Genomic DNA, 21,693 nt, shown 5'->3' with positions numbered 1-21,693 from the left:
ACAGACTGGAATATGTTCCGGGACTCATCCAATGGCATTGAGGAGTATACCATATCAGTCACCCGGCTTCATCAATAAGTTTGATGACCTTGTTTCCACAGTGACCTACATACATACCCCAACCAGAAGCCATGGATTACAGGCAACATCTGCACGGAGGTAAAGGGGAAAGCTGCTGCTTTCAAGGAGCGGGAATCTTACCTGGACTTATAAGAAGTCCCGCTATGCCCTCAGAGGAACCATCAAACAGGCAAAGCGTAAATACAGGACTAAGATTGAATCCTACTACACTGGCTCTGACGCTGGTTGGATGCGGCAGGGCTAACAAACTATTACGGACTACAAAGAGAAGCCCAGACGCCAGCTTCCCAGTGACACAAGCCTACCAGGCGAGCTAAATTACTTCTATGCAGGCTTTGAGGCAAGCATGCATGAGAGCACCAGCTGTTCCGGGCGACTGTGTGATAACACCTTGGCCAATGTAAGTAAAACCTTTTAAACAGTTCAACATTCACAATACCGCAGGGCCAGACGAATTCGCCAACCGAATTACCAGGACATGTACTCCAAGCATGTGCTGACCAGCTGGCAAGTGTCTTTACTGACATTTTCATCCTGTCCCTGGCCGAGTCTGTAATACCTACAGTAGCAGTCAAAGGTTTGGGCACCTACTCATTTTCATACTCATCTTCTACATTGTAGTTTGTAGTTCATCACTAAGCTAAGGACCCTGGGACTAAACACCTACCTCTGCAACTGGATCCTGGACTTCCTGGCAGGCTGTCACCAGGTGGTAAGGGTAGGCAACAACACATCTGCCACACTGATCATCAACACGGGGGCCCCTCAGGGGCGTGTGGTTAGTCCCCTCCTGTACTCCCTATTCACCCATGATTGCGTGGCCAAGCACGACTCCACACCATTAAGTTTGCCGACGACACAACGGCGGTAGGTCTAATCACCGAAAACGATGAGACAGCCTGTAGGGAGGAGGTCAGAGACCTGGCAGTGTGGTGCCAGGACAACAACCTCTCCCTCAATGTGATCAAGACAAAGAAGATAATCGTGGACTACGGGAAAAGGAGGGCCGAACACGCCCCCATTCTCATTGACGGGCCTATAGTGGAGCAGGTTGAGAGCTTCAAGTTCCTTGGTGTCCACATCACCAACAAACTATCATAGTCCAAACACACCAAGACTGTCGTGAAGAGGGCACAACAATGCCAATTCACCATCAGGAGACTGAAAAGATTTGGCATGGGTCCCCAGATCCTGAAAAATGTATTGAGCTGCACCATCAAGACTATTCTGACTGGTTGCATCATGTCTGGTATGGCATCTGCTCAGTCTCCGACAGCAAGGCGCTACAGAGGGTAGTGCGTACGGCCCAGTACATTACTAGGGTCAAGGTTCCTGCCATCCAGGACCTCTATACCAGGCGGTGTCAGAGGAAGGCCCTAAAAATTGCCAAAGGCTCCAGTCACCCTAGTCATAGACTGTTCTCTCTGCTACTGCACGGCAAGAGGTACCAGAGCACCAAGTCTAGGTCTAAAAGATCCTTAAAACTTCTTAGGGCTGCAATCCCGTTAACGGGATTGATATGACAACAGCCAGTGACAGTGCAGAGCGCCAAATTCAAACAACAGAAATCTCATAATTATAATTCCTCAAACATCTTATACCATTTTAAAGGTAATCTTGTTGTTAATCCCACAAGTGTCCGATTTCAAATAGGCTTTACAGCGAAATCACCACAAAAGTCACAGAAAAATTCAGCCATTTTTCCAGACAAAAAGAGAAGTCACAAAAAGCACAAATAGAGAGAAATTTAATCACTAACCTTTGATGATCTTCATCAGAATGCACTCCCAGGAATCCCAGGTCCACAATAAATGTTTGATTTGTTCGATAATGTCCTTTATTTATGTCCAATTAGCTACTTTTGTTTGGTATACTGTACATATCCAAACGCTCGTTCATTTCTTTGGACAAAAACTTCAAAAAGTTATATTACAGGTCGAAGAAACATTTCAAACTAAGCATAGACTCAATCATTAGGATGTTTTTATCATAAATCTTCAATAAACTTCCAACCGTAGAATTCCTTTGTGTCTTGAGGAGGAATGTAACGCAAGTCAATATCATGTGGAATGCGCGTGACCAGGAAATGGCTCTCTGCCAGTAAGCTGACTCATTCAGCTCTTATTCAGTCCCACAACGCAGTAGAATCCTCATTCAAGTTTCTAAAGACGGTTGACATCTAGTGGAAGCGCCGACAGAGATGGCCGCCTCGCTTCGCGTTCCTAGGAAACTATGCAGTTTTTTGTTTTATTTACGTGTTATTTCTTACATTAGTACCCCAGGTCATCTTAGGTTTCATTACATACAGTCGAGAAGAACTACTGAATATAAGATCAGCGTCAACTCACCATCAGTACGACCAAGAATATGTTTTCCGCGACGCGGATCCTGTGTTCTGCCTTACAAACAGGACAACGGAATGGATCGCATGCAGCGACCCAAGAAAACGACTCCGAAAAAGAGGGAAACGTAGCGGTCTTCTGGTCAGACTCCGGACAAGGGCACATCGTGCACCACTCCCCAGCATTCTTCTTGCCAATGTCCAGTCTCTTGACAACAAGGTTGATGAAATCCGAGCAAGGGTAGCATTCCAGAGGGACATCAGAGACTGCAATGTTCTCTGCTTCACGGAAACATGGCTTACTGGGAAGACGCTATCCGATGCGGTGCAGCCAACGGGTTTCTCCACGCATCGCGCCGACAGAAACAAACATCTTTCTGGTAAGAAGAGCGGCGGGGCGTATGCCTCATGACTAACGAGACATGGTGTGATGAAGGAAACATACAGGAACTCAAATCCTTCTGTTCACCTGATTTAGAATTCCTCACAATCAAATGTAGACCGCATTATCTTCCAAGAGAATTCTCTTCGATTATAATCACAGCCGTATATATCCCCCCCAAGCAGACACATCGATGGCTCTGAACGAACTTTATTTAACTCTTTGCAAACTGGAAACCATTTATCCGGAGGCTGCATTCATTGTAGCTGGGGATTTTAACAAAGCTAATCTGAAAACAAGACTCCCTAAATTTTATCAGCATATCGATTGCGCAACCAGGGGTGGTAAAACCTTGGATCATTGTTACTCTAACTTCCGCGACGCATATAAGGCCCTGCCCCGCCCCCTTTCGGAAAAGCTGACCACGACTCCATTTTGTTGATCCCTGCCTACAGGCAGAAACTTAAACAAGAGGCTCCCACGCTGAGGTCTGTCCAACGCTGGTCAGACCAAGCTGACTCCACACTCCAAGACTGCTTCCATCACGTGGACTGGGACATGTTTCGTATTGCGTCAGATGAAAATATTGACGAATACGCTGATTCGGTGTGCGAGTTCATTAGAACGTGCGTCGAAGATGTCGTTCCCATAGCAACGATAAAAACATTCCCAAACCAGAAACCGTGGATTGATGGCAGCATTCGCGTGAAACTGAAAGCGCAAACCACTGCTTTTAATCAGGGCAAGGTGTCTGGTAACATGTCCGAATATAAACAATGCAGCTATTCCCTCCGCAAGGCTATTAAACAAGCTAAGCGTCAGTACAGAGACAAAGTGGAATCTCAATTCAATGGCTCAGACACAAGAGGCACGTGGCAGGGTCTACAGTCAATCACGGACTACAAGAAGAAACCCAGCCCAGTCACGGACCAGGATGTCTTGCTCCCAGGCAGACTAAATAACTTTTTTGCCCGCTTTGAGGACAATACAGTGCCACTGACACGGCCTGCAACGAAAACATGCGGTCTCTCCTTCACTGCAGCCGAGGTGAGTAAGACATTTAAACGTGTTAACCCTCGCAAGGCTGCAGGCCCAGACGGCATCCCCAGCCGCGCCCTCAGAGCATGCGCAGACCAGCTTGCCGGTGTGTTTACGGACATATTCAATCAATCCCTATACCAGTCTGCTGTTCCCACATGCTTCAAGAGGGCCACCATTGTTCCTGTTCCCAAGAAAGCTAAGGTAACTGAGCTAAACGACTACCGCCCCGTAACACTCACTTCCGTCATCATGAAGTGCTTTGAGAGACTAGTCAAGGACCATATCACCTCCACCCTACCTGACACCCTAGACCCACTCCAATTTGCTTACCGCCCAAATAGGTCCACAGACGATGCAATCTCAACCACACTGCACACTGCCCTAACCCACCTGGACAAGAGGAATACCTATGTGAGAATGCTGTTCATCGACTACAGCTCGGCATTCAACACCATAGTACCCTCCAAGCTCGTCATCAAGCTCGAGACCCTGGGTCTCGACCCCGCCCTGTGCAACTGGGTACTGGACTTCCTGACGGGCCGCCCCCAGGTGGTGAGGGTAGGCAACATCTCCTCCCCGCTGATCCTCAACACGGGGGCCCCACAAGGGTGCGTTCTGAGCCCTCTCCTGTACTCCCTGTTCACCCACGACTGCGTGGCCACGCACGCCTCCAACTCAATCATCAAGTTTGCGGACGACACAACAGTGGTAGGCTTGATTACCAACAACGACGAGACGGCCTACAGGGAGGAGGTGAGGGCCCTCGGAGTGTGGTGTCAGGAAAATAACCTCACACTCAACGTCAACAAAACTAAGGAGATGATTGTGGACTTCAGGAAACAGCAGAGGAACACCCCCTATCCACATCGATGGAACAGTAGTGGAGAGGGTAGCAAGTTTTAAGTTCCTCGGCATACACATCACAGACAAACTGAATTGGTCCACTCACACTGACAGCGTCGTGAAGAAGGCGCAGCAGCGCCTCTTCAACCTCAGGAGGCTGAAGAAATTCGGCTTGTCACCAAAAGCACTCACAAACTTCTACAGATGCACAATCGAGAGCATCCTGGCGGGCTGTATCACCGCCTGGTACGGCAACTGCTCCGCCCTCAACCGTAAGGCTCTCCAGAGGGTAGTGAGGTCTGCACAACGCATCACCGGGGGCAAACTACCTGCCCTCCAGGACACCTACACCACCCGATGTTACAGGAAGGCCATAAAGATCATCAAGGACATCAACCACCCAAACCACTGCCTGTTCACCCCGCTATCATCCAGAAGGCGAGGTCAGTACAGGTGCATCAAAGCTGGGACTGAGAGACTGAAAAACAGCTTCTATCTCAAGGCTATCAGACTGTTAAACAGCCACCATTGAGTGGCTGCTGCCAACACACTGTCATTGACACTGACCCAACTCCAGCCACTTTAATAATGGGAATTGATGGGAAATGATGTAAATATATCACTAGCCACTTTAAACAATGCTACCTTATATAATGTTACTTACCCTACATTATTCATCTCATATGCATACGTATATACTGTACTCTACATCATCGACTGCATCCTTATGTAATACATGTATCACTAGCCACTTTAACTATGCCACTTTGTTTACTTTGTCTACATACTCATCTCATATGTATATACTGTACTCGATACCATCTACTGTTTGCTGCTCTGTACCATCACTCACTCATATATCCTTATGTACATATTCTTTATCCCCTTACACTGTGTATAAGACAGTAGTTTTAGAATTGTTAGTTAGATTACTTGTTGGTTATCACTGCATTGTCGGAACTAGAAGCACAAGCATTTCGCTACACTCGCATTAACATCTGCTAACCATGTGTATGTGACAAATAAAATTTGATTTGATTTGAACTTCATTCATATCCCAATGTGAATTCAATAGGGCCTGGTTTGAAAATCCACCAACCTCAGATTTCTCACTTCCTGTTTGGATTTCTTCTCACGTTTTTGCCTGCCATATGAGTTATGTTATACTCACAGACATCATTCAAACAGTTTTAGAAACTTCCGAGTGTTTTCTATCCAATACTAATAATAATATGCATAAATTAGCAACTGAGACTGAGGAGCAGGCCGTTTACTCTGGGCACCTTTCATCCAAGCTACTCAATAGTGCCCCTGCAGCCATAAGAAGTTAATGCAACCTCTGTGTCAGATTTCAAAAAAACTTTACGGAAAAAGCAAACCATGCAATACTCTGAGTACAGCTTTCAAACAACAAAGCAGCCAAAAAGATATCGCCATATTGGATAGTCAACAGAAGTCAGAAATAGCATTATAAATATTCACTTACCTTTGATGATCTTCATCAGAATGCACTCCCAGGAATCCCAGTTCCACATTCAATGTTTGATTTAGTTCGATAATGTCCATCATTTATGTCCAAAGAGCTATTTTTGTTAGCACATTTGGTAAACAAATCCAAAGTCATGAAGCGCGTTCCCTAGTTGCAGACGAAATGTCAAAAAGTTCCGTTACTGTCCGTAGAAACATGTCAAACGATGTATGGAATCAATCTTTAGGATGTTTTTAACATAAAACGTCAATAATGTTCCAACCGGAGAATTCCTATGTCTGTAGAATAGCAATGGAACTAGAGCTAACTCTCACGTGACCGCGCCTCAGAGCCTGTGTCAATTTGCCAGACACCTGGCTCAATCAGCCCTTATGAGCCCCCACCTCACAGTAGAATCCTCAAACAAGTTTCTAAAGATGGTTGACATCTAGTGGAAGCCTTAGGAAGTGTAACATAACCAATATCCCACTGTGTATTCAATAGGGGCTGGGTTGAAAGTCGACCAACCTCAGATTTCCCACTTCCTGTTTGGATTTCTTCTCAGGTTTTTGCCTGCCATATGAGTTCTGTTATACTCACATACATCATTCAAACAGTTTTAGAAACTTCAGAGTGCTTTCTATCCAATACTAATAATAATATGCATATATTAGCAACTGGGACTGAGGAGCAACCTTTCATCCAAGCTACTCAATACTGCCCCTGCAGCCATAAGAAGTTAACAGCTTCTACCCACAAACTAGACATCTGAACAGACATCTGAACAGCTAATCAAATGGCTACCTGGACTGTTTGGTGTTTTACACTGCTGCTACTCGCTGTTTATTATCTATCTATGGATGGTCACTTTACCCTTACCTACGTATACGTATTACCTCAATTACCTCGACTAACCTGTACCCGCACACATTGACTCAGTACCGGTACCCCCTGTATATAGCCTTGGTATTTTATTGTTACTCTTTTATTTATTTTTTACTTTAGTTTATTTAGTAAATATTTTTCTTAACTGCATTGTTGTTTAAGGGCTTGTAATTAAGCATTTCAGGATAAGGTCTACACCTGTTGTATTCGGCGCATGTGACAAATGACATTTTATTTGATTATATGCGCTAGACAGGGATTTGAATCCTGTTTGCCATTTCAGTTTTCAGTAGGTACTGTAGCAGGCCATCAGGATTCCACAGCATTGCTGTGTGGGGAAGTGTTCACTGAGGCTGAATTATCCAATTACAGAATAATCCCTTAAACCTGCGCTGAGTGAATGGGGTGCGCTGAGTGAATGGGGTGCGCTGAGTGAATGGGGTGCGCTGAGTGAATGGGGTGTGCTGAGTGTTGAAGAGCGAATCAGAGCACCTTGTGGCTAATTTCTCAGGCCATGGATTTTTTGCACTGCTGCTCTGGATTTCACAGCTTTGATGCCAGATCACAGATGTTTTCACCCTAAACCTGGATAATAATGTGGTGTAATTCTCCATGTTCCCCATAAATGGGTTCAGCCAGGCTAGAGGCAGCCTAGTACCCAGGAGCCTGACAGACAGCTCCATATGGGTCAGGAGGAGACACAGCACATCAGAGACTGAGCGTTTGGCCCAGAGGAACATAGTCAGGCGCTATTTCTCTGGAAAGAACCCCCTTTAAAAATATGCTAAAGAACATGTTGACGTCAATCAAGGCTCTACTTATGTTGAGAGAAGAATATAATTCTGCTAAATGGCACACACACACATTGGTTTCAGCATCTCTGTAGGATACCAGGCTTTTTGTTTACTCATGCCTGCACAGATGGACATAATCTGCCATGTGTTAGCTAATAATATTGAGGTAGATGGTGGTACAGCAGCTGTTTAGTAAATTTGTAACAACAGAAACTAACAGAAGCTAACGGAAGTTACACGTCCCTGGGTAATCATACTAAAATCACTCTCAGGATGCAACATCTTCATCTAAGCTCACGAAGCTTAGTCAAAAATATTGTTAAAGCTATAGGACGCTGTAAAGCAAGCTGCTGTTGCTATCCACTTTTAACAGATGTATTGGCTTGTTTTGAACACCCAGATAGCCATTGTGGCCAATGGCTTAAAGAAAAATACATTCATTTATTTAGTTAGACACAAATTCAGTCGTAGCAACCTTCTCTTCATATGCTGTTTCTCCTGTCTTTTCTTTCTTCCAGTCCAGCAGAGGAGCTGAGTTTTGGCACCAAAGAGTCGGAGAGGAAGTGTCTTATCATCCTCGATAATGTGTCCAAGAATCAAGTGGCCTTCAAGGTGTGTGTGTGCGTGCGTGCGCGTGTGTGTGTGTGTCTGATACACAGTGGTGTGCATTTGCACAAAATACACAATGTTGTTGTCAGTCTCCAAGCTGACCTGAGTGTGTGTGTCCCTCTACAGGTACGAACCACAGCACCTGAGAAGTACAGAGTGAAGCCCAGCAACAGCAGCTGTGAACCGGGCGCGTCTGTGGATATAGTGGTGTCTTTACATGGCGGTAGAGTACTGATCTTATCTCTCTGCACTGTCTCTCCTCCTCTTACCTACTTCGTCCTTTGAATGTTTCCAAATGCTCCTGCAGAAACTTCAGAATAATCAAAAGGTCCAGTCTATTCATTTTGGGAAGTGCTGACAGAGTGCAGCTTTCTTTTGCCCGACATACATATTTTAAGAGTGATAAAATAATAATCTCTTATCTTCCCCTAAACCGAGACTTCATAAATCTAACAGAGGGTGAATAAACTTTATTGAGACACTCTCAGTACTCTCCTGGAAGGCTGAAACCTCTAAGGTCAATGTTTTTACCTCAATCACTTGAGACCAACATTGAGTTGGGATGCAGGGACTTGGCTGATAAGAAGTTCCGAGGCGTTCAATCATGGCCTCTGATGTACTAGACATGGGTTTTTTGAAGATTTGAATTCTGGCACTATTCCAAAGTTTGAGGGTTTTCTTCTCTCTCTCTGGGTATTAACTTTGAAACTCATTAATTACATGTTTGAGAGCCGCCATCTATCGCTTCCATCTTGTTCACTTAGTTCTAGTGGATAAGAACCTTCACTGTATCTGTAAATGAGTCAGCTCTTTCACTTCTATATCTGAGAGTTTGATGCTGACAGCAGTGGGGTGATCCCATCCATATGTAGGACTCTAGATACATAAACTGAACAATATACAGAGATTAAGTATCATTCAGAGTTCAATGAGAGAACGAGTGCCCTGGATGTGTTTGTGCAGGCTACCAGGCGTCTCTGCAGGACCGCTTCTTGGTCATGGCTGCTGAGATGGAGCAGAACGCTGGTGCTGGATCACCAGAGCTCGCTCAGTTCTGGAAGGACGTGCCCAAAACCAAGATCATGGATCACAGGTACACCACCATCAATGTCTCATCATGGACGGGAATGGGAATATGTGAATACCTTTTTATACGTTTTTATTACCAGTTCATTCAAGGGGCAGGTAGTCATTTGATATACCACTATCAAAATCTATAATGACCTCGAAGATAACTTTGATTGACTTAACCCATTGTGGTCTTGCAGTGTACATCACAGATTGCCTCAGCATGGCTAGTGAATGCCAGTGACCTAGCAGGCTGATAATCCCCTCTTCCCGGCCCTTTCTGACATGACTGTGTCCTGTCCTTCCTGTAGATTACGATGTCACGTCCTGGAGAGCACTAAGCCCATTCTGAGCTATCCGAGTGGATGTGACAACCCTGTGGAAGGAGGAGCCAATGGCCACCCAGACCTGCACACAACGGTGAACTCTGATTGGAATATACACCTCATCCCACAATAACTTATTAACCTATACAGTATATATAGAAAATCTACACCCCCTTGAACTTTTTTCACATTTTGTTGCATTACAAAGTGCGATTGAAATAGATTTAATTGTAAAAAAAAAAACTAAAAGGGGGGGGGATTGATCTTCACAAAATACTCCGTAATGTCAAAGTGACGCGTAATAAAATGTAATAACTAAAATATAGTTGTTGCATAAGTATTCACCCTCCCTAAATTAGTTCAGAAGTAAAAAATGGGCTTAACATCAAACTGAACTGAGCTGCAGGACAGGAATGAAACTGCTCAGGGATGTTAACTTCTTACGGGTATGTGGGACGGTGGCGCCCCACCTGGCCAACATCCAGTGAAATTGCAGAGCGCGAAATTCAAAAATATTAAATTCAAATATTTAACATTCTTGAAAATATATGTGTTATACATCAAAATAAAGCTTAACTTTCTGTTAATCCAGCCGCCGTGTCAGATTTCAAAAAGGCTTTATGGCGAAAGCAAACCATGCAATTATCTGAGGACAGCACCCCACATACAAACACATGAAAATCATATTTCAACCAGGCAGGTGCGACTCGAAAGTCAGAAATAGCGATATAAAAAATGCCTTACCTTTGATCTTCCTCTGTTTGCACTCCAAAAAGTCCCAGTTACATCACAAATTATCCTTTTGTTCGATAATGTCCTTTAGTTGGCGCACTTCATTCAGTCAATAATCCACTCAGATTCCCTTCCACAAAATGCATACAAAATTAATCCCAAACGTTACTAATACTTTTCCGAACAAGTCAAACAACGTTTATAATCAAACCTTAGGTATCCTAATACGCAAAAAAACAATACAATTTAAGACGGAGAATAGTATGTTCATTACCGGAGATAAAGAAGAAAGAACGCGCTTTCCTCCTTGCGCTTGGAAACACTACAGCCAAAATGGCAGCCACCTAGAAAAACTACAATTTCTTGGTCATTTTTCCAAAAACCAGCCTGTAATTCTTTCTAAAGACTGTTGACATCTATTGGAAGCCCTAGGAACTGCAATTTGGGAGGACTTGGGCTTATAATTATAGTACTAGCCATTGAAAATAGTGGTAAGCTGAAATTATTTTGGGGGGGGATGGTTTATCCTCGGGGTTTCGCCTGCCATATCAGTTCTGTTATACTCACAGACATAATTTTAACAGTTTTAGAAACTTTAGAGTGTTTTCTATCTAAATCGACCAATTATATGCATATCCTAGCTTCTGTAACTGGCAGTTTACTTTGGGCAGGCTTTTCATCCGGGGGTCAAAATACTGCCCCTTACCCCAGAGGTTTAACATTCAATGGCTGTGATGGGAGAACTGAGGATGTATCATTATAGACTCCACAATAATAACCTAAATGACAGTGAAAAGAATACAAATATATAGAATATATATTCCAAAGCATGTAACAAGACACTAAAGTAATACTGCAAAAAAACACGGCAAAGGAATACACTTTTTGGCATAAATGCAGAGCTGTATGTTTGGGGCAAATCCAACACGTCACTGAGTAACTGCCTCCTTATTTTCAAGCATGGTGGTGGCTGCATCATGTTATGGGTGTGCTTGTCATCGTTAAGGACTGGGCAGCTTTTCAGGATGAAAAGAAACTGGATGGAGCTAAGCACAGGCAAAATCCTAGAGGAAAACCTGCTTCAGTCTGCTTTACACCAGACACTGGGAGAGAAATTCACTTTCCAGCAGGACAATAACCCACATGTGAAGGCAACATCTACACAGTGAATTTTTGTGAGTGGCCAAGTTACAGTTTTTACTTAAATCTGTTAAATATATGCCAAGAATTGAAAATGGCTGTCTAGCAATGGTCCCCAACACCTTGACTGAGCTTGAAGAATTTAGAAAATAATAATGGGGAAATATTGCACAATACAGGTGTGAAAAGTTATTACTCCACTTACCCCAGGAGACTTACAGCTGTTATCGCTGCCAAAGATGTTTCTAACTTGTAATGAAGCACATACGGACTAAATCGCACACATGTTGATTTTGTCCATCCACACCAGACACGATCAGGAGACGCAGGTTGAAATATAAAAACGAACTCTGAACCAACTATATTAATTTGGGGACTGGTCAAAACACATTAAACATTCATGGCAATTTAACTAGCTGGCTTGCGGTTGGTAGCTAATTTATTCTGGGATATAAACATTGGGTTGTTATTTTACCTGAAATGCATAAGGTCCTCTACTCCGACAATTAATCCACAGATAAAAGGGTAAACTGAGTTTGTTTCTTGTAATCGTCTTTAAAATTATAGAATATTTTGTGTAGATAGTTGACAAAAAATGACAATTACATCCATTTTAATTTAACTTTGTAACACAATATAATGTAAAATATATATATATATGTGTGTGTGTGTATTATATATATATATATATATATATATATATATATATATATATATATATATATATATATATATAATCTAAGGGGAGTGTAGATTTTCTATAGGCACTGCATATTAACCTATGTATTTTCTGTACTTGAACTTTATTTACTTTCTTTGTATAATCTTTTTTTACACAATTAGAGCCATTGGGGTTATAATTATGGTGAATTGTGTAGTTTTCTGAAACATTTTAGTAGTGTCAAATTGATATGGGAGACTGAAAAGTGAATAAATTAGTAAGATGAAGTAATCAAATGTTCTCCTCTGCAGCTGATGCGTGTGATGGTGTGTAACGCCAGGCTGGAGCAGAAGCTGGACCAGTGTATGTGGGTCCAGCAGGTCCTGATTGGTCTGGTGCTGGTTGTCATGATGTTCAGCTTCCTGACTCTCTACCACCTTTCTGGGGCTTCCTGACTTGACTCAACCTTGTCTACAGCAGCTTAAAGCTAAACCAACAGACAGGGCTGGTATTGGACTTGGTGATAAAAAAAAAACAAAGGCAGACTCTCTTCTCTACAATGTCTGTCGTCGTGAAATGGAGGAACGCTTTATTATGTAGCAGTGAACTAGGGACATGTGGAGTTGTCAGTCAGTTGCCCAGAGAGATTCTTCATAGTCTCCTTGGCGTTGTGAGAGGTACCGTAGCTAAAGACTCTCGATACCGTGAAATGAAGTCAATAATGTATTTTTGTTACTAATCATGGAATTATAAATTAAGTATTTATTGCAATATGTAACATATTCATTATTTCAATATGTAATATGTAACATGATGAAGGAGATTTAGTAAATTTTTCTGATCCTAATGAACATTTCATTTGAAATATATAGTATAAAAATATCAGGTCAAGAATAAACGTGCACTTTTTCTTTAAACCAATTGCAATTTGTTTGGCTTATAAAATGGCTAAAATAAGTGTCTGGCATGTACAAGGCACTACCCAACATGAGCTTCTCCATCCTGATACAGTAGATAACCATTTCAGTCCTGAAGCAAGCCTCAAAATTCTCTCTTTTGACCCTGATTTTACTTCAACAGTATAACAGTGTCGGTGATCCAGCCTTGCCACCCTCCCTCTTTGATAAAAGCCTTATCAATCCCGGGGTTCCTAATTGAAAGAATAGTCGTGTGTGACCTCGACAAACCTCTCCCCACTTACCTCTGGGGAGCCTAGGAAGATCTCTTTCTGTGCTATCTCCCTCCATTTGTTTTAATCACCCTACGCTGGCAAACCTAAAAATAACTGGCAATTACTGGTGAGGATGGGGAAATGGCAGAACCCACAGAGCTCAGTGGGAAGGCTGGGTATCTATAACAAGATTCAGCGCAGAGCAGTCAACCACAGAGCCAGTGCAGGGGATCACACTTAGAATATTATAATGAACAAAAATATAAATGCAACATGCAGCAATTTCAAGGATTTTGCTGAGTTACATCAGGAAATCAGTCAATTAAAATAAACTCATTAGGCCCTAATCTATGGATTTCCCATCACTGAGCTGGTGTGCAGCCATGGGTGGGCCTGTGAGCGCATCGGCCCACCCACTTGTGAGCCAGGCCCAGCCAATCAGAATGTTTTCCCCACAAAGGGGCTTTATTGCAGATATAAATACTCCTGTTCTGACTGCTCTGCAGCTGGTCTGCTGTTGGTGGTTGATTGCATTTTGCCCTCAAAAAGATAGTGTTTGGTCTGGCACTGAAGACATCATTGTTTCATATGCATTGGCTTTTGTCTTGCTTCGGTTGGAGCCTTTTCTTTTTCTTATATAAGACGATCACGTTCAGCTACCTCATGTTTCCTAACAGTGCTATTTCTGTGTTTTTCCTCATTCACATGTGATGTTTTGAACTCTCCCTTTTCTCTTAAAGGGTTCCTATGTATGAGTCTTTACCACGCGATTGAGAAACCACTCTCCCTACATCAATGGACTGTTTGTATTAGTCATTGGATCGTTTTAGGAGAATGTGTGCAGTGGGTGTAAAACTTGCATTATTTGTTGTATTTTTGCTCTCACTGAGAATCGCTTTCGCAGCTATTTGAGGCGGTAAGTGCCTGTGCATTTAGCAGGAGGATGAAGCTAAATGGAGTGCCAGGTTCTCTAGGGGGCTTTAGGTAAAAGCTTTAGCATCAGATGCAGGTGGGTAAGCTCTAAGTGCATCTATACCTCCTTCAGTACCTGACCAAGTCTGTCAGAATCCACTCAGAGACAGATTGATCCTGTTGGTTACATAAGGCGGTCCAAAACCCAATATGAACATCCTCCCAGGCAGGCTCCCACCCGCTCTCACCACTAATGCATTACATTCAGTCATTACAGTAGAGAAAGTTGTTCATTACATGTTTGAAAATGTGTAGCCACACGACTGTCTTCTCTCCCCCCTGACAGACAGACCCAGTCTCTTTCTTGATTTCCCAGATGCCACTAATTACATGGGTCTGATAAGTCTGACCGGGGAGTCTCAGAAGTCACAATATCCTCCACAATATTGATTTAACATTCAGCACTAGTAAATCAAAGGCTGGCTCAATGCGCACGGGTGGCCCAAGATGCTTATTGTACGTTTTGAAGGGACAATGATTTACCTCAAGCAGTAAATTGGGAGAGGGGATCGATGAAGAGGTAATGAGTAATGCGAATAATGAGAAGCCGTGTATGTGGCTCAGCAGCTGTTGCTGTATCATCACAGAAGAGGAAAATCGTGTTCATGGCAGCACATTATCTCCTGTTGAAGTTATAGACATGGAGAAGAGACATGACAGACAGGCTACCATGAACCATATACATGAACGACACCTCTTCTGGGGCTCGTTTAATAATCAATTGTTCATAAGCAATAATTTAAATGAATGTGGTCATCGCAGTATCCATTTTTATGGAAAGAAATTGCTCCCTTTACTCTGGTTATGAAATAACTCAATAAGGACCACCCTCCTGTATTGTAAGTAATAGTTTTTTGAAGGGGTATAGAAAAGTGTTTGCCCCACCCTGTCCCAGAAACCATATTACTGGTCAAATTTCCACATTCTAAACTGGAAGACTAGGTATCAGATGGATCCTTCATTAGCGACATTTATTTTGTTTCAATCTCCAGTGTCATCGCTTGGGGTATGATGAGGAATACAGTGGACCGCACAAAAGCGAGAGAAGGCAATCAATATATCACTCTGGCTAAATGTATCACCTCTTACAGGACACACACTTCTGTGTCTCCAATCGTCCATTTATCTCCCAGTGATTGGCTTTAGTTTTTCCTGATTATCTTGATTCATGGTAAGACTTTGGGGCGGCATCTCCTTCCACAAAGGCTTGATTAAATGCTGATTTTAGTCACAATGGAATAGCCATGCTATAACCTATCAATTTATTCAGGAGAAAACCCTTTATTCTGTCTAATTATGATGTGTGTGTGCGTGCGTGCGTGCGTGCGTGCACCTACAGTGCCTTTGGAAAGTATTCAAACCCCTTGACTATTTCCAAATTGTGTTACGTTACAGCCTCATTATAAAAAATGATTAAATAAAAACATTTCCTCAGCAATCTACACACAATACCCCATAATGACAAAATAACTTTTTTTAAATTTATTTTTTATGTTTGCAAATGTATTTAAAAAAAAAGTTAAATACCTTATATGTAAGTATTCAGACCCTTTAATATGAGATTCAAAATTGAGCTCAGGTGCCTCCTGTTTCTATTGATCATCATTGAGATGTTTCTACAACTTGATTGAAGTCCACCTGTGGTAAATTCATTTGATTGGACATGATTTGGAAAGGTACGCACGTATTTCTACAGTTGAAGTCGGAAATTTACCAAATACATTTAAACTCAGTTTTCACAATTCCTGACATTTAATCCTAGTAAAAAATCCCTGTCTTAGGTCAATTAGGATCACCACTTTATTTTAAGAATGCGACATTTCCGAATAATAGTAGAGAGTGATTTATTTGAGCTTTTATTTCTTTCATCGCATTCCCAGTGGGTCATCATTTACCCTCCCTCATGATGCCATCTATTTTGTGAAGTACACCAGTCCCTCCTGCAGCAAAGCACCCCCACAACATGATGCTGCCACATCTTCGGCTTGCAAGCCTCCCCCTATTTCCTCCAAACATAATGATGGTCATTATGGCCAAACAGTTGTATTTTTGTTTCATCAGACCAGAGGACATTTCTCCGAAATGTATGATCTTTGTCCCCATGTGCAGTTGCAAACTGTAGTCTGGCTTTTTTATGGTGGTTTTGGACCATGGCGCCACACCAAACTGGAAGTCTTCCGACTAGCTTGGAAAGACAGTACCATGCAGTATCGAAGAGCACTTACTGCTGCTCGATCATCATAAGTGAGGATGGCTTTCACTTCAGCAGGAATAAATTCATGAACTTCTTTGAGGAAAAGATCATGATTATTAGAAAGCAAATTACGGACTCCTCTTTAAATCTGCGTATTCCCCCAAAGCTCAGATGTCCTGAGTCTGCACAACTCTGCCAGGACCTAGGATCAAGAGAGACACTTAAGTGTTTTAGTACTATATCTCTTGACACAATGATGAAAATAATCATGGCCTCTAAACCTTCAAGCTGCATACTGGACCCTATTCCAACTAAACTACTTGAAAGAGCTGCTTCCTGTGCTTGGCCCTCCTATGTTGAACATAATAAACGTCTCTCTATCCACCAGATGTGTACCAAACTCACTAAAAGTGGCAGTAATAAAGCCTCTCTTGAAAAAGCCAAACCTTGACCCAGAAAATATTTTAAAAACGATCGGCCTATATTGAATCTTCCATTCCTCTCAAAATCTTTAGAAAAAGCAGTTGTGCAGCAACTCACTGCCGCCCTGAAGACAAACAATGTATACGAAATACTTCATTCTGGTTTTAGACCCCATCATAACACTGAGACTGCACTTGTGAAGGTGGTAAATTACCTTTGAATGGCATAAGACCAAGGCTCTGCATCTGTCCTCGTGCTCCTAGACCTTAGTACTGCTTTTGATACCATCGATCACCACATTCTTTTGGAGAGATTGGAAACCCAAATTGGTCTACACGGACAAGTTCTGGCCTGGTTAAGATCTTATCTGTCGGAAAAGATATCAGTTTGTCTCTGTGAATGGTTTGTCCTCTGACATATCAACTGTAAATTTCGGTGTTCCTCAAGGTTCCGTTTTAGGACCACTATTGTTTTCACTATATATTTTACCTCTTGGGGATGTCATTCGAAAACATAATGTTAACTTTCACTGCTATGTGGATGATACACAGCTGTACATTTCAATGAAACACGGTGAAGCCCCAAAATTGCCCTCGCTAGAAGCCTGTGTTTCAGACATAAGGAAGTGGATGGCTGCAAACTTTCTACTTTTAAACTCGGACAAAACAGAGATGCTTGTTCTAGGTCCCAAGAAACAAAGAGATCTTCTGTTGAATCTGTGAATTAATCTTGATGGTTGTACAGTCGTCTCAAATAAAACTGTGAAGGACCTCGGTGTTACTCTTGACCCTGATCTCTCTTTTGACAAACATATCAAGACTGTTTCAAGGAAAGCTTTTTTCCATCTATGTAACATTGCAAAAATCAGAAACTTTCTGTCCAAAAATTATGCAGAAAAATTCATCCATGATTTTGTTACTTCTAGGTTAGACTACTGCAATGCTCTACTTTCCCGGCTTCCCGGATAAAGCACTAAATAAACTTCAGTTAGTGCTAAATATGGCTGCTAGAATCCTGACTAGAACCAAACAATTTGATCATATTACTCCAGTGCTAGTCTCCCTACACTGGCTTTCTGTCATGGCAAGGGCTGATTTCAAGGTTTTATGGCTAACCTACAAAGCATTACATGGGCTTGCTCCTACCTATCTCTCTGATTTGGTCCTGCCATACATACCTACATGTACGCTACGGTCACAAGACACAGGCCTCTTAATTGTCCCTAGAATTTCTAAGCAAACAGCTAGAGGCAGGGCTTACTCCTATAGAGCTCCATTTTTATGGAATGGTCTGCCTACCCATGTGAGAGACGCAGACTCGGTCTCAACCTTTAAGTCTTTACTGAAGACTCATCTCTTCAGTGGGTCATATGATTGAGTGTAGTCTGGTGAAGGTGAACGGAAAGGAGTGTGAAGGTAAACGGAAAGGCTCTGGAGCAACGAACCGCCCTTGCTGTCTCCACCTGGCCGGCTTCCCTCTTTCCACTGGGATTCTCTGCCTCTAACCCTATTACAGGGGCTGAGTCACTGGCTTACTGGTGCTCTTCCATGCCGTCCCTAGGAGGGGTGCGTCACTTGAGTGGGTTGAGTCACTGATGTGATCTTCCTGTCTGGGTTGGTGCCCCCCCTTGGGTTGTGCCGTGGCTGAGATCTTTGTGGGCTATACTCGGCCTTGTCTCAGGATGGTAAGTTGGTGGTTGAAGATATCCCTCTAGTGGTGTGGGGGCTGTGCTTTGGCAAAGTGGGTGGGGTTATATCCTTCCTGTTTGGCCCTGTCTGGGGGTATCATCGGATGGGGCCACAGTGTCTCCTGACCCCTCCTGTCTCAGCCTCCAGTATTTATGATGTAGTAGTTTGTGTCGGGGGGCTAGGGTTAGTTTGTTATATCTGGAGAACTTCTCCTGTCTTATCAGGTGTCCTGTGTGAATTTAAGTATGCTCTCTCTAATTCTCTCTTTCTTTCTCTCTCTCGGAGGACCTGAGCCCTAGGACCATGCCTCAGGACTACCTGGCATGATTACGCCTTGCTGTCCCCAGTCCACCTGGCCGTGCTGCTGCTCCAGTTTCAACTGTTCTGCCTGCGGCTATGGAATCCTGACCTGTTCTTCGGACTTGCTACCTGTCCCAGACCTGCTGTTTTCAACTCTCTAGAGACAGCAGGAGTGGTAGAGATGCTATTAATGATCGGCTATGAAAAACCAACTGACATTTACTCCTGAGGTGCTGACTTGCTGCACCCTCGACAACTACTGTGATTATTATTATTTGACCATGCTGGTCATTTATGAACATTTGAACATCTTGGCCATGTTCTGTTATAATCTCCACCCGGCACAGCCAGAAGAGGACTGGCCACCCCTCATAGCCTGGTTCCTCTCTAGGTTTCTTCCTAGGTTTTGGCCTTTCTAGGGAGTTTTTCCTAGTCACCGTGCTTCTACACCTGCATTGCTTGCTGTTTGGGGTTTTAGGCGTGGTTTCTGTACAGCACTTTGAGGTATCAGCTGATGTACGAAGGGCTATATAAATACATTTGATTTGACCAGTGGCTTCTTCCTTGCTGAGCGGCCTTTCAGGTTATGTCGATATAGGACTCGTTTTTCTGTGGATATATATACTTTTGTACCTGTTTCCTCCAGCATCTTCACAAGGTTCTGTGATTGATTTGCACTTTTCACACCAACGTACGTTCATCTCTAGGAGACAGAACGCATCTCCTTCCTGAGCGGTATGACGGCTACATGGTCCCATGGTGTTTATACCTGCGTACTATTGTTTGAATGTGATGAAGATGAACGTGGTAATTTCAGGCGTTTGGAAATTGCTCCCGAGGATGAACCAGACTTGTGGAGGTCTACAATTTATTTTCTGAGGTCTTGGCTGATTTCTTTTGATTTTCCCAAGATGTCAAGCAGAAAGGCACTGAGTTTGAAGGTAGGCCTTGAAATAATTCCACAGGTACACCTCCAATTGACTCAAATTATGTAACTTAGCCTAATAGAAGTTTCTAAAGCCGTAACATAATTTTTCGGGAATTTTCCATCATTTTCCAAATTCTGGCCCACTGGAATTGTGATACAGTGAATTATAAAATATCCTAACCAACAAGAAATTTGTGGTGGTTGAAAAACGAGTTTTAATGACTCCAACCTCAACGTATGTAAACTTCCGACTTCAACTGTATATAAGGTCCCACAGTTGACCGTGCATTTCAGAGCAAAATCCAAGCCATGAGGTCAAAGGAATTGTCCGTAGAGCTCCGAGACAGGATTGTGTTGAGACACAGATCTGGGGAAGGGTACCAAAAAATGTCTGCAGCATTGAAGTTCCCCAAGAACACAGTGGCCTCCATTCTTACATGGAAGAAGTTTGGAACCACCAAGACCCTTATTAGAGCTGGTTGCCCGGCCAAACTGAACAATCAGGAGAGAAGGGCCTTGGTCAGGGAGGTGATCAGGAACCTGATGGTCACTCTGACAGGGCTCTAGAGTTCCTCTGTGGAGATGGGAGAACCTTCCAGAAGGACAACCATCTCTGCAGCACCCCACCAATCAGGCCCTTATGGTAGAGTTGCCAGGCGGAAGCCACTTTCAGTAAAAGGCAAATGACAGCCTGCTTGGAGTTTGCCAAAAGTCACCCAAAGACTCTCAGACCATCAGAAACAAGGATTTCTGGTCTAATGAAACCCGAGATTGAACTCTTTGGCCTGAATGCCAAGCATCACGTCTAGAGGAAACCTGGCACCTCCCTATGGTGAAGCAAGGTGGTGGCAGCATCATGCTGTGGGGATGTTTTTCAGGGGCAAGGACTGGGAAACTAGTCAGGATTGGTGAAAAGATTAACGGAGCAAAAGTACAGAGATATCCTTAATGAAAACCTGCTCCAGAGTGCTCAGAACCTCAGATTGGGGCGAAGGTTCACCTTCCAACAGTACAGTGACCCTAAGCACACAGCCAAGACAATGCAGGAGTGGCTTCGGGACAAGTCTCTGAATGTCCTTGAGTGGCCCAGTCAGAGCCCAGTCAGAGCCTGGACATGAACCTGATCTAACATCTCTGGAGAGACCTAAAAATAGTTGTGCCGTAACGCTCCCCATCCAACCTGACAGAGCTTGAGATGATCTGCAGAGAAGAATGAGAGAAACTCCCCAAACAGGTGTGCCAAGCTTGTAGCGTCATACCAAAGAAGACTCAAGGCTGTAATCATTGCCTTTATGTGCTTTAAGAAAGTACTGAATAAAGGGTCTGAATACTTATGTAAATGTGATTACATTGGCAAAAAAAAATTCTTAACCTGGTTTTGCTTTGTTATGAGGAATTGTGTGTAGATTGATTAGGAAAAGGTTTTTTTGTGTCAATTTTAGAATAAGGCTGTAATGTAACAAAATGTGGAAAAAGTCAAGGGGTCTGAATATGCACTGTGTGTGTACGTACTTATATATTTACTTATTTACATGTAACTTGCGTATGTAATTGTATGGCTAGATGAATGCATTAATGGGTGTATGAAAGTACAGTATCATGAATGGATACTTACATTTTAAGCTTTTTAGAAAATCCAAAAGGCA

The 21,693-nt window shown here is 43.0% G+C and overlaps 1 protein-coding gene across 1 annotated transcript in view; it reads left to right on the top strand.

Annotated features, from left to right (window-relative positions):
• The window catches only part of LOC115128502 (motile sperm domain-containing protein 2-like), a 34,658-nt gene extending 21,370 nt beyond the window's left edge, over positions 1 to 13,288 (top strand). Inside the window, exons 11-15 of the mRNA XM_029658392.2 lie at positions 8,354 to 8,447; positions 8,571 to 8,667; positions 9,408 to 9,537; positions 9,824 to 9,932; positions 12,683 to 13,288. Of these exons, the coding sequence (XP_029514252.1) occupies positions 8,354 to 8,447; positions 8,571 to 8,667; positions 9,408 to 9,537; positions 9,824 to 9,932; positions 12,683 to 12,826 (574 nt within the window). The 3' untranslated portion in view covers positions 12,827 to 13,288. The remainder of the gene's footprint in view (positions 1 to 8,353; positions 8,448 to 8,570; positions 8,668 to 9,407; positions 9,538 to 9,823; positions 9,933 to 12,682) is intronic.
• Positions 13,289 to 21,693: the final 8,405 nt, after the last annotated feature.

This window comes from Oncorhynchus nerka, linkage group LG1 (genome assembly GCF_034236695.1).
Source record: "Oncorhynchus nerka isolate Pitt River linkage group LG1, Oner_Uvic_2.0, whole genome shotgun sequence".
NCBI lineage: Eukaryota > Metazoa > Chordata > Actinopteri > Salmoniformes > Salmonidae > Oncorhynchus > Oncorhynchus nerka.
This window is presented reverse-complemented; position numbering and strand designations above follow the sequence as displayed.